The sequence below is a fragment of the Engystomops pustulosus genome, chromosome 8, assembly GCF_040894005.1.
Source record: "Engystomops pustulosus chromosome 8, aEngPut4.maternal, whole genome shotgun sequence".
Classification (NCBI taxonomy): Eukaryota; Metazoa; Chordata; class Amphibia; order Anura; family Leptodactylidae; genus Engystomops; species Engystomops pustulosus.
The window spans coordinates 103,989,386-104,002,768 of NC_092418.1; the positions used below are offsets into that span (position 1 = coordinate 103,989,386).

General features: G+C 46.1%; 1 protein-coding gene across 5 annotated transcripts in view; it reads right to left on the reverse strand.

Annotated features, from left to right (window-relative positions):
* Positions 1–4,381: 4,381 nt before the first annotated feature.
* Positions 4,382–13,383, reverse strand: part of SEMA5B (semaphorin 5B) — a 146,766-nt gene continuing 137,764 nt past the window's right edge. For all 5 annotated transcript variants that reach the window (XM_072122082.1, XM_072122081.1, XM_072122083.1 and 2 more), the window contains one exon: positions 4,382–7,368. In XM_072122082.1, the coding sequence (XP_071978183.1) occupies positions 7,213–7,368 (156 nt within the window). In that variant the 3' untranslated portion in view covers positions 4,382–7,212. The remainder of the gene's footprint in view (positions 7,369–13,383) is intronic.

The window sequence follows — 13,383 nt, forward strand, 5'->3', positions numbered from 1 at the left end:
GATGTCCCTCCTTGTGGCTCAGACTTTGTACTCTAACATCCTTTAACATTCCAGAGTTAAAGGAGTAAAAGAGCATCATCGGCAGCAGGAGCTCCATGTCACACGATTGGGTTCAACAGAGCATCAGAACTTGGCAGCCAGGAGCCCAGTTATGCTTTCATCAAAGCACCTGAAATGTAAGTGATCAAACCCTACACTACCGTCCACCAGGAGAAACACTCTACCCGGGCTCAAGTAGTATCCAGTCACGGTGGATTAGACTCACGGCACTCGCATCAATCACCTGCATGAAGAAGACATTACATCCTCGTCATTCTACACCTGCTATCACTTCTGTATGTTATGTGCTGGTTATGATAAGGTCGTATTCACATTGCTGCGTCTATCTCATTGCCAATAAGAGCCTCCATTGATGGACAACCTTATGGGGTTGCTGTTGGATATCTAGGGGTAGCAACCACTTAGGCTGCATTTAGACGTTAACCTTGCATTTTGAAACCCAATACAACAGCCGAGGAACGGAGATCTGCGTAATTATATTGTGTTAACATTTGCGTTCATAAAACACAAATGTTAACGTAATGTTGTCTCCTCAGCTGGTGCATGTAGATGCCTTGTGTGAATGCGGTCAGTATGGACTCTATCTGCTAATTCAAATTGCTGAGATGAAAACCCACGTATGATTCTGCCTGTCCTGTATTTCTGTGCCATATTTGGCTGCATTTACACTGCCGCAAGAGGGACGTATATACGGCCGATATACGCCCCGCCCCCATAGACGGCAATGGCTGTTCCTATGGAGAGGGGTTGCACTCACCTCCTCCTCCTCTCCCCACGTGCTGCCGTTGCCCGCCGTGCTACGGTACGGCGGGCAATGGCAGTGTGAATGTAGCCTTAATCTGTATATATGTGATGTTTTTCATCTGTATGTGCACCTATGTCACTATATCCATATAAAATATGGTGGGCTGGCCGACAGAACGCACCTCCAACTGTTCTGGTCTCCTTGGATTCAGCACGGATATACAGCATCAGTGCATAAGCGTATGCAACACATATATTCTATGGGGCGTAAGAAACAGAAATAATGGAGGAAATAGGATATACGTCTCTCATAGTACAGTATGGTGGACAATACATTTATATGGATGGCTGCATGCTACCTGTATGAAAATAGTACGGTATGGGTAGCATACGGCCGTTTTCATATGTTCGTGTGAAATAGGTCCAATACTGAGGCCGTGTTCACATGTTGCATTTTGTGATGCGTTTTGACTGCATCAGATACGTAACGGGAGGAGCTTCGCCAAAATGTATAGTTGCGATTAGGAATAGCCCCTCCCTGTTGTGTTTGGATTGAACTGTAACGAGTAACCTTGACCTAAAGGGTTGATCGCCCTCCAAGTCACTTTTGAAAATGACCGAGACCCTTATGGCTGCTTTCTCATGTTCCACTTCCATTTTCAAGCCTTGGCCACGCATTTGCATTGTATTTTTAAATGTGTGAAAACGTTAGCACCGCTGCTTACACGTCCGGGTTAGGAAACATGCAAAAAAAACACATGCGATTAAAAATGTACCAAGAACGTACCGTGTGACCGCACCCTTTGGGATAAAGTTCTTTCGCGCCCCAGGCCTTTCTTCACCAGGTTCGGTTTCTAGTCTCCATTTTTAGCGACCATCATAGGACAACACAACCATCCAAAATCCGGCCCTGCCAAAAAAAATCACTACACGCCAAAACATTATTTTCCTTTTCTGTTCTGTTTTTTTTTTTTCTTAAACATTTTCTTTATTTTTGAAGTCTTTTGTTTTTACAGTGTACAATATATAAAAAATACAGAGTACCAAAAAAAGGAATTCACAGTGTCTAAAGGCAGTGATTACAATCTGTCACATTATTCTAGAGTACCATGGCAAGTTCAATTGCATAGGAAGGTAATGAGCCTTCAGCACAGAGCCCACTAATTAACGGCAAGCTTTGCATAATGGGGCGAAGCCATCGGCATAGTAACGTCTGGGAGAGCACAAAGCATCTTCCAATTTCCACATCTTCCCAAACTGCCCATTTCCCATCCAGTCCTTGATGCAGATTTGGCTCTATCTGTAGCGCACACACACAACGGGCTCGAAGCAATGGCACAATTTTATAAACATCAGTGACAAGAAGGATGTTTCTATCCTTGCCCTGAAGAACTCACAATCTAATCTGATTAAGGTGTTTGGCAAAGATAAAACAAAGTATATCTGACATATAGAGAATCCAGGACCCAGAGGTGTCGAGGTGCTCCGAGGGTCACAGACTATTCCGACCCCACGGTCATCATTCTGAGCTCGGGATTGGTGTCAGACATGCACAGCTCAGCTCAAAGCCTAATCCTAAAATCATCTACCCATGGCACGCGCTACAATCTATGTAAGAACCTAAATGAGGGATTTACCCTACCTAAGGAAAGGCAGGCTGGATGCTGGAATCTGCTCTTGTATAAGGCATTTTTTTAAAAAAACATATACTTGACAAAAACGTAACAGACTTGTGGAACGACAAATCTCAGCACGCCCTGTGATTCCACAACTGCTGGAGAATAGACAGGAACAGTATGGGATTTATGAGGAAACATTGTAGATCTCATGAAATATTCATATATGGCCGCCTGATGAGAGCTGTACATGACGTTATGTGGAAAATCGCAGAAGGTTGGGAATTTATTCTAAGGCCTCGTTCACATGAGGAATATGAATTTAGAAACCCAATTCAAATAATACAAAACACGTGGCGCTTATTGCAAATAGCAAGCATTTCAGTGGAAACGTCTCGGCAATCAGGCCGCAGGCGTTTCGAAACGCAACACAGACGCAGGATGTAGATCCGACCTCAGGGTTCACACACGTTTGGATCTGGTTAAGAAATACTTTGCCAGTTTAACAAAGTGAAGCGTGATACAAAACGGCATTGTTTTGCACTTTAGTTGTTTGTACCACAGAATGTGAAGTGTTAACAAAAATCATGCGAAAAATAAGTGTGGATGTGATCGCAACCTACCCCCCCCCCCCCCTCCCTCCACAAAAAGGGCGTGAAGCCTGGACCAAATTCTCTTATCTATGTGTAGATTCTGCAATATGTGGATAATGGGCCTTCTTCCCCGATACATTGTAATTCGCTATCAATGGCGCGCAGATTGTACAGGAAGCGTCTTGTCACATCTTAATGTATTATGGCTGCACCTGTTCTTACACGGGGCTTATAATGATGTGATGGACATCTCTGCGCTCCGAAACTTGAGCATTGAAAAGCAGTTTTCATGGCTATAAATGTTATTGTACGGATATTAGCTGCCGATGCTTTACTTGGAATTGGAGCAGTTCCGCAGTTTTACAGATTCTGTGATCTGCGCCGATGTATGTGATGTCAGGTATAGCCTTTGCCGTGCGCTCACAAGGTGCGTTTTTGCACGGTTACCCTGCGTTTGGCTGGTGTGAATCATATTTTCTTCATAGCTGGAAGCATAAGCCGCTACATTAACATTTTTACAGCTGCTTAAAATGACACAAATGAAAAATAATGGATTTAAACCAGTCAAACACAGGGTAACCATGCAAAAACGCACCAAGAATGCAAAAGACCGCACCGGACCCTTAGATATCGTTAACACCATGCACTTTTTTATGCATTTTGGGATGGATGTGTTTGCAATGCTTTCAAAATAGTAGTGGAAACGCAATGGGGGTCATTTACTAAGGGCCCGAATCGCGTTTTTCCGACGTGTTACCCGAATTTTACCATTTTGGGCCAATTTTCCCTGAATTGCCCTGGGATTTTGGCGCACGCGATCGGATTGTGGCGCGTCAGCGCCGGCATGCACGCAACAGAAATCGGGGGCGTGGCCGTAAGAAAACCCGACGGATTCGGAAAAACCGCCGTATTATAAAAAAAAAAAAGTTTCGCTTGACACGCGCTCACCTGCACCCGGCCTGGCTTGGTGAACTCCGACGGAATTCAGCGCAGCAGCGACACCTGGTGGACATCGGGGGAACTACCTTAGTGAATCGGCGGAAGATCAGAATCTTCCACACAGAACGCGCCGCTGGATACCGACAGGACCGGGTAAGTAAATCTGCCCACTGTGTCAAAGTGACCTTAAACTTGCACAACTGGGAAGACGGGATGTTATTTCAAGGTGTAGAAAATATTTTTGCGTCTGTTTGGGAAAACATTTACCCCCATTTAAAAAGTCTATTGCCAAATGTGATTGATGCGCCTGTGCCCTTCATTTATATGGCTCTTGTGTAGCCCCGGCCTCGTATCCAGGGCAGCTGAACGGTTTGGCACTGCCTGTTCCAATGGTGGTAACCAGCATTCCCTAAGGTCGTCACAACTCCCTCTATGATAATCACTTATTTCAGAACGTGATCTATGGCTGTGTGAAGGTCGGAGTAAAGTTGGGACAAGCTTTTTTTTTTTAAAAGTCAATATGAAAAGAAGCAAAATAGCAAAATGTTAAACTTTTTTGGTGTTTCAGAAAAGAAGTAAATGTGCAGTGCACCGTGTACTAGAAGATAAGACGAGCTGTCCAGCAGAGCGCGGCTTGTTACTAGACTGCAGAGTATGTAATGTGAGGGATCTGTTATGTCAGTGATCGTCCATCATTACGTAGTAAGAGCTCATTATATAGATATAGTATAGGATGTGTGTAGAGGAGAGACAGGCGAGCGGAGGATCCGGGGGACAATGTAAGGTGGTGCTCTTGGCCCTTATACTACCATCCAGTGAGCTCTTACCATCTGGAATATTCATGGAATCCACGACCTGTGAGGATTACATGCAGCTTTTATATCCTCCATATTCAGCTCTAAAATCTGTAAGAGGAAATTATATCGATCTGAAACACATTTAACCTGATATTCACAAATAAAATGAGCAGCCGCCGATGTCTCCCCTGCCACTCCGCGTACTTGTCTGCCGAAATTACATTATCTGTCCCTTCCGAAAGGTTACCAGCAATATTTGTGCTGTAGATTTAATGCTCGGTTATCCGTAACCGGCCGGCGCGTGTCACACCACCGTGTAAATATACAAAGTGACGGTTTGTTCACAGCCAGAAAATGTAATTTGTGTCCGTACAATTTCCTTAATTTAATGCATAAAATGGATTTGTCAAAGTCAGAATTTATTATTCCGAGTCTATGTGGAATATGTAACGGTGTAGATAGAAGATGTAGAGGGCGCGCTGCTGGAGATGGGGCACAGATACTGATCCCTAGTAATGAGACCGAACTATTGGGATCCTGTCCATGTGGTGTAGTGTAGTCCAACATGTTCATGTTATTTCCCACTTTTATGCTCCGGATGTGTTGGATGTAGGTGTAATATCCAGCGTATACGCAGGAGAAATAGTCAGCAAAGTGTTGCAATGTGACCGGTGACCTTTGGAACAGGCAAAAACTGCAGGATATGTCATGACCTCGGGTCATCGTCACCAATATTGAGCAGTGAGTGAAGTGGAATCTGCTGGAGATGTCACTGATAATGAGGCACAAGTGATGGAGTGGAGGTACGTGCTGTGTCAGCGGATTGTAGTGTAACATGACAAACTCTTGGATCGCGGCTCCTCGCAGGGCACAGATCTAGGATTGCTGCATTAATAAGGCTCCTGCTGTGTCATCCTGCAACTAACTATTGGATCTCTGGACTTGACCATAAAAAACAGAACAGGCACTGAATGGGTTTGCATTGTAATCAATCTAAACTAAGGCGACTACTAAACTCAGGGTCCAGTCTCTCTCCAAGCTACTCACAAACACTCTAAATATCACTTCTAGGTTTCCACACACGTCAGACAGAGGTCTAAACAATCTAATGGCTAATCTCAGGACAAGCAGACGACTCTCCAAAAATCCTCCTCCCCCCCCCCCCCCATGGTAAGAGCTTGTAAACTCCACGCGTACTACCAGGACTGAATCTGTACGGCCATAGTCCTTCATAATGTAAGAACCAATGCTCGGTGTATTATGGAGATTTCCCGAATAACCCTTTCACTGCCAGCCTTTTGAAGCAGAACTATTTCTGGGTTAAACATGTGGAAGACATGATGCTTTAGACATTCTTTGACCTGTTTTTTTATATATATAAAAAAGAAACTAACAATAAAAAAAACAACATTCTCCATTCTAGTAATCATTAAAAGAACAGAAATTGGTTTTAAACAAATCCAAAATGTTCACTGATCAGTTTCTTCTGTACATCAAAACGAGTTATTACATCAGAAAGTGCAGCCGACCAATCCGGTACTGCCTTATTACTAATAGTCCTTTAGACATGGATGTCTCTGCTCTGCCTCCAGAGCACGAGAAGCCCAAGCCCAGGGACCCAACCTAGATATCCGTCTGCTCTCTAATAAAACCCTGATTTTAACTTTTATAGATCTAAGTAACAATGGGGCCAGAACAGAATCATCTTTTTATGGCCGCTTTGTAAAAATCTAACTTTATACAAGTCACGTGAAGTTTTTGTAGGTCAAGTCAGGAATTGTATTGACTACAGGGACATCGAGGTGAAACTGAAAACACCTGTAGACCCGATGGGATCCACCTCCATCCTCTTGGGTGTAATGAGATGGGCCATATACCAACACATCGTCTATGAAGAAGGGTCCCACTTCCAGTGACTCAAGATCATCATTTTAAAAAGTCCAGTTTAGTCGACCACGTGACCAATGCAAAAGGTTTGAGGCTGTTGGTACAATCCAGGATTTATCCAAAAACTGTAACAGGAGCAGAGCGAGAGCCACGGCGTGATGTGTAGGAGAGGGTCATGCAAGCGACAAAGCCATTCAGTGTAATGTGTTATTTTGTTGCTTATAGGAAAAAAGAAATCCCTCGTGAAGTCCAATGCCTCTGAAAACCTCCCGTAAACTGTTTTTTTTTTGTTGTTTGTTTAAAAAAAATTTGTTCCAGGATCTCCACAGAAGCAACGTGTTCATCTTCAAGTAAAAAGAAGCCTTGGACTATACTCCTCTCCCGACCATGAAGATACCACTCTAGCTGTGTCCTAGGGGCTTACTCCAGTGCCATGTCCAAAATAGCACATAGAGAAGGATAAGTCTGACATTAGCCCAACCTCAAGTGCGGATGAGCCAACACATAGTTATGGAGCATGAGGGGAAGCAGATGGAACCTCAGTGTGATGACATGAATTCCATTCTGCGCCAGATCTCAGCTGTTGGTGAAAGTTCTGCCTGGAGACGAGTCTGGTCGGAAGTCGTATTTGCTTAGACTACTGGGGTAGTATGTGGTGGTGTACACGTTTGTTTGCTGCAAAGGGTAAAAGTTGGTTCGATCGTCCGGAAGCAAATTGTTCTTATTGAGTGTCTGCAAAACAGAAGAAAGGAAATATTAAGAGACTTGGAACCAAAATCCCCAACTCCACCCATTACGGGTCCACTGGCCATCAGCATGAATGAGGAGAAGGTGGATGATGATAATGATGTAGCCTAGCGGCCGTCGCGTTCTCTCCGTGGGATTATACAATCATCAGCAGCATAAACAGTAAGAATTAATAACTCAGTTGGGACGCTTTATCCCATTCTGCCCGCACTGCGCCGCTCATTAAACCTTGCCGAATCCTAAGTGCTGACTCGCTGACATCAGGGGACGATTCATCAATCTTGTGAATATTCAGTTTACCAATAATTTTTGTAAGTGATTTCTCATTCTGGAGTAATTTGGTCAGTGCCGCAGATTGTCTCCATTCAGGGCAGCAGGAATGATCTCTGCATCTTGGGCTATTCTCTGCCCCGGCGAGGGCGTCCGTGTTATTCAATTTGCGGGGTAATTTGATTGCTGCTTAAGATGCCGAAATGAAATTTTCTCTTTTGTAAGATAGATTGGGAATTTCCGTAATGAGATTATTTTCCTCACACAGCGCGGCCGCACAGGAGGCCGCCGCCAGATCTGATGGGACATTATGTTTTATGGCAACCCAATGGCTAAGAAACTAGAGAATTAGGGAGAGAAATGAGGCGAGAGGAGAATGTGACGAACACTCAGGACAATGCACATTCATTTCTGCCGCTGATTTAATTGTTTTCAGAATTTGTGGGGGGAATAAAAACCAGGTTTAAAGAAAATCTGAAAGACACAAGAAGCAAATATCTGAGGGATCAGGATACCATGAAGATGGAATTACCAAAGCCAAGAACCAACCTCTACCAGAGACACCTCCCCAGATACCGGAGGCTAAAAATAACAAAAGTTCTAGAAGGAATAAGTCTGTATACTCAGTGATGACACCGCTGCTCTCTAGTGATGGATAGGCTGTATTCTCAGTGATGGCACCGCTGCTCTCTAGTGATGGATAGGCTGTATTCTCAGTGATGGCACCGCTGCTCTCTAGTGATGGATAGGCTGTATTCTCAGTGATGGCACCGCTGATCTCTAGTGATGGATAGGCTGTATTCTTAGTGATAGTACCGCTGCTCTCTAGTGATGGATAGGCTGTATTCTCAGTGATGGCACTGATGCTCTCTAGTGATGGATAGGCTGTATTCTCAGTGATGTCACCGCTGCTCTCTAGTGATGGATAGGCTGTATTCTCAGTGATGGCACCGCTGCTCTCTAGTGATGGATAGGCTGTATTCTTAGTGATAGTACCGCTGCTCTCTAGTGATGGATAGGCTGTATTCTCAGTGATGGCAGCGCTGCTCTCTAGTGATGGATAGGCTGTACCCTCAGTGATGGCACTGATGCTCTCTAGTGATGGATAGGCTGTATTCTCAGTGATGGCACTGATGCTCTCTAGTGATGGATAGGCTGTATTCTCAGTGATGTCACCGCTGCTCTCTAGTGATGGATAGGCTGTTTTCTCGGTGATGGCACCGCTGCTCTCTAGTGATGGATAGGCTGTTTTCTCGGTGATGGCACCGCTGCTCTCTAGTGATGGATAGGCTGTATTCTCAGTGATGTCAATGCTCTCTAGTGATGGATAGGCTGTATTCTCAGTGATGGCACCGCTGCTCTCTAGTGATGGATAGGCTGTTTTCTCGGTGATGGCACCGCTGCTCTCTAGTGATGGATAGGCTGTTTTCTCAGTGATGGCACCGCTGCTCTCTAGTGATGGATAGGCTGTATTCTCAGTGATGGCACTGATGCTCTCTAGTGATGGATAGGCTGTATTCTCAGTGATGGCACCGCTGCTCTCTAGTGAGGGATAGGCTGTATACTCAGTGATGGCACCGCTGATCTCTAGTGAGGGATAGGCTGTATTGTCAGTGATGGCACCACTGCTCTCTAGTGATGGATAGGCTGTATTCTAATTGATGGCACCGCTGCTCTCTAGTGATGAATAGGCTGTATTCTCAGTGATGGCACCGCTGCTCTCTAGTGATGGATAGGCTGTATTCTCAGTGATGGCACTGATGCTCTCTAGTGATGGATAGGCTGTATTCTCAGTGATGTCACCGCTGCTCTCTAGTGATGGATAGGCTGTATTCTCAGTGATGGCACCGCTGCTCTCTAGTGATGGATAGGCTGTATTCTTAGTGATAGTACCGCTGCTCTCTAGTGATGGATAGGCTGTATTCTCAGTGATGGCAGCGCTGCTCTCTAGTGATGGATAGGCTGTACCCTCAGTGATGGCACTGATGCTCTCTAGTGATGGATAGGCTGTATTCTCAGTGATGTCACCGCTGCTCTCTAGTGATGGATAGGCTGTTTTCTCGGTGATGGCACCGCTGCTCTCTAGTGATGGATAGGCTGTTTTCTCGGTGATGGCACCGCTGCTCTCTAGTGATGGATAGGCTGTATTCTCAGTGATGTCAATGCTCTCTAGTGATGGATAGGCTGTATTCTCAGTGATGGCACCGCTGCTCTCTAGTGATGGATAGGCTGTTTTCTCGGTGATGGCACCGCTGCTCTCTAGTGATGGATAGGCTGTTTTCTCGGTGATGGCACCGCTGCTCTCTAGTGATGGATAGGCTGTATTCTCAGTGATGGCACCGCTGCTCTCTAGTGATGGATAGGCTGTATTCTCAGTGATGGCACCGCTGCTCTCTAGTGAGGGATAGGCTGTATACTCAGTGATGGCACCGCTGATCTCTAGTGAGGGATAGGCTGTATTGTCAGTGATGGCACCACTGCTCTCTAGTGATGGATAGGCTGTATTCTAATTGATGGCACCGCTGCTCTCTAGTGATGAATAGGCTGTATTCTCAGTGATGGCACCGCTGCTCTCTAGTGAGGGATAGGGTGTATACTCAGTGATGGCACCACTGCTCTCTAGTGATGGATAGGCTGTATTCTCAGTGATGGCACCGCTGCTCTCTAGTGATGGATAGGCTGTATTCTCAGTGATGGCACCGCTGCTCTCTAATGATGGATAGGCTGTATTCTCAGTGATGGCACCGCTGCTCTCTAGTGATGGATAGGCTGTATTGTCAGTGATGGCACCGCTGCTCTCTAGTGATGGATAGGCTGTATTCTCAGTGATGGCACCGCTCCTCTCTAGTGATGGATAGGCTGTATTGTCAGTGATGACACTGCTGCTCTCTAGTGATGGATAGGCTGTATACTCAGTGATGGCAGCGCTGCTCTCTAGTGATGGATAGGCTGTACCCTCAGTGATGGCACTGATGCTCTCTAGTGATGGATAGGCTGTATTCTCAGTGATGTCACCGCTGCTCTCTAGTGATGGATAGGCTGTTTTCTCGGTGATGGCACCGCTGCTCTCTAGTGATGGATAGGCTGTTTTCTCGGTGATGGCACCGCTGCTCTCTAGTGATGGATAGGCTGTATTCTCAGTGATGTCAATGCTCTCTAGTGATGGATAGGCTGTATTCTCAGTGATGGCACCGCTGCTCTCTAGTGATGGATAGGCTGTTTTCTCGGTGATGGCACCGCTGCTCTCTAGTGATGGATAGGCTGTATTCTCAGTGATGGCACCGCTGCTCTCTAGTGATGGATAGGCTGTATTCTCAGTGATGGCACCGCTGCTCTCTAGTGAGGGATAGGCTGTATACTCAGTGATGGCACCGCTGATCTCTAGTGAGGGATAGGCTGTATTGTCAGTGATGGCACCACTGCTCTCTAGTGATGGATAGGCTGTATTCTAATTGATGGCACCGCTGCTCTCTAGTGATGAATAGGCTGTATTCTCAGTGATGGCACCGCTGCTCTCTAGTGATGGATAGGCTGTATTCTCAGTGATGGCACTGATGCTCTCTAGTGATGGATAGGCTGTATTCTCAGTGATGTCACCGCTGCTCTCTAGTGATGGATAGGCTGTATTCTCAGTGATGGCACCGCTGCTCTCTAGTGATGGATAGGCTGTATTCTTAGTGATAGTACCGCTGCTCTCTAGTGATGGATAGGCTGTATTCTCAGTGATGGCAGCGCTGCTCTCTAGTGATGGATAGGCTGTACCCTCAGTGATGGCACTGATGCTCTCTAGTGATGGATAGGCTGTATTCTCAGTGATGTCACCGCTGCTCTCTAGTGATGGATAGGCTGTTTTCTCGGTGATGGCACCGCTGCTCTCTAGTGATGGATAGGCTGTTTTCTCGGTGATGGCACCGCTGCTCTCTAGTGATGGATAGGCTGTATTCTCAGTGATGTCAATGCTCTCTAGTGATGGATAGGCTGTATTCTCAGTGATGGCACCGCTGCTCTCTAGTGATGGATAGGCTGTTTTCTCGGTGATGGCACCGCTGCTCTCTAGTGATGGATAGGCTGTTTTCTCGGTGATGGCACCGCTGCTCTCTAGTGATGGATAGGCTGTATTCTCAGTGATGGCACCGCTGCTCTCTAGTGATGGATAGGCTGTATTCTCAGTGATGGCACCGCTGCTCTCTAGTGAGGGATAGGCTGTATACTCAGTGATGGCACCGCTGATCTCTAGTGAGGGATAGGCTGTATTGTCAGTGATGGCACCACTGCTCTCTAGTGATGGATAGGCTGTATTCTAATTGATGGCACCGCTGCTCTCTAGTGATGAATAGGCTGTATTCTCAGTGATGGCACCGCTGCTCTCTAGTGAGGGATAGGGTGTATACTCAGTGATGGCACCACTGCTCTCTAGTGATGGATAGGCTGTATTCTCAGTGATGGCACCGCTGCTCTCTAGTGATGGATAGGCTGTATTCTCAGTGATGGCACCGCTGCTCTCTAATGATGGATAGGCTGTATTCTCAGTGATGGCACCGCTGCTCTCTAGTGATGGATAGGCTGTATTGTCAGTGATGGCACCGCTGCTCTCTAGTGATGGATAGGCTGTATTCTCAGTGATGGCACCGCTCCTCTCTAGTGATGGATAGGCTGTATTGTCAGTGATGACACTGCTGCTCTCTAGTGATGGATAGGCTGTATACTCAGTGATGGCACCGCTGCTCTCTAGTGATGGATAGGCTGTATTCTCAGTGATGGCACCGCTGCTCTCTAGTGAGGGATAGGCTGTATTCTCAGTGATGGCACTGCTGCTCTCTAGTGATGGATAGGCTGTATTCTCAGTGATGGCACCGCTGATCTCTAGTGAGGGATAGGCTGTATTCTCAGTGATGGCACCGCTGATCTCTAGTGAGGGATAGGCTGTATTCTCAGTGATGGCACCGCTGCTCTCTAGTGATGGATAGGCTGTATTCTAATTGATGGCACCGCTGCTCTCTAGTGATGGATAGGCTGTATACTCAGTGATGTCACCGCTGCTCTCTAGTGATGGATAGGCTGTATTCTCAGTGATGTCACCGCTGCTCTCTAGTGATGGATAGACTGTATTCTCAGTGATGGCACCGCTGCTCTCTAGTGATGGATAGGCTGTATTCTCAGTGATGTCACCGCTGCTCTCTAGTGAGGGATAGGCTGTATTCTAATTGATGGCACCACAGCTCTCTAGTGATGGATAGGCTGTATTCTCAGTGATGGCACCGCTGCTCTCTAGTGATGGATAGCCTGTATTCTCAGTGATGTGACTGCTGCTCTCTAGTGATGGATAAGCTGTATTCTCAGTGATGGTACCGATGCTCTCTAGTGATGGATAGACTGTATTCTCAGTGATGTCACCGCTGCTCTCTAGTGATGGATAGGCTGTATTCTCAGTGATGGCACCGCTGCTCTCTAGTGATGGATAGGCTGTATTCTCAGTGATGGCACCGCTGCTCTCTAGTGATGGATAGGCTATATTATCAGTGATGTCACCGCTGCTCTCTAGTGATGGATAGGCTGTATTCTCAGTGATGGCACTGCTGCTCTCTAGAGATGGATAGGCTGTATTCTCAGTGATGTCAATGCTCTCTAGTGAGGGATAGGCTGTATACTCAGTGATGTCACTGCTGCTCTCTAGTGATGGATAGGCTGTATTCTCAGTGATGTCAATGCTCTTTAGTGATGGATAGGCTG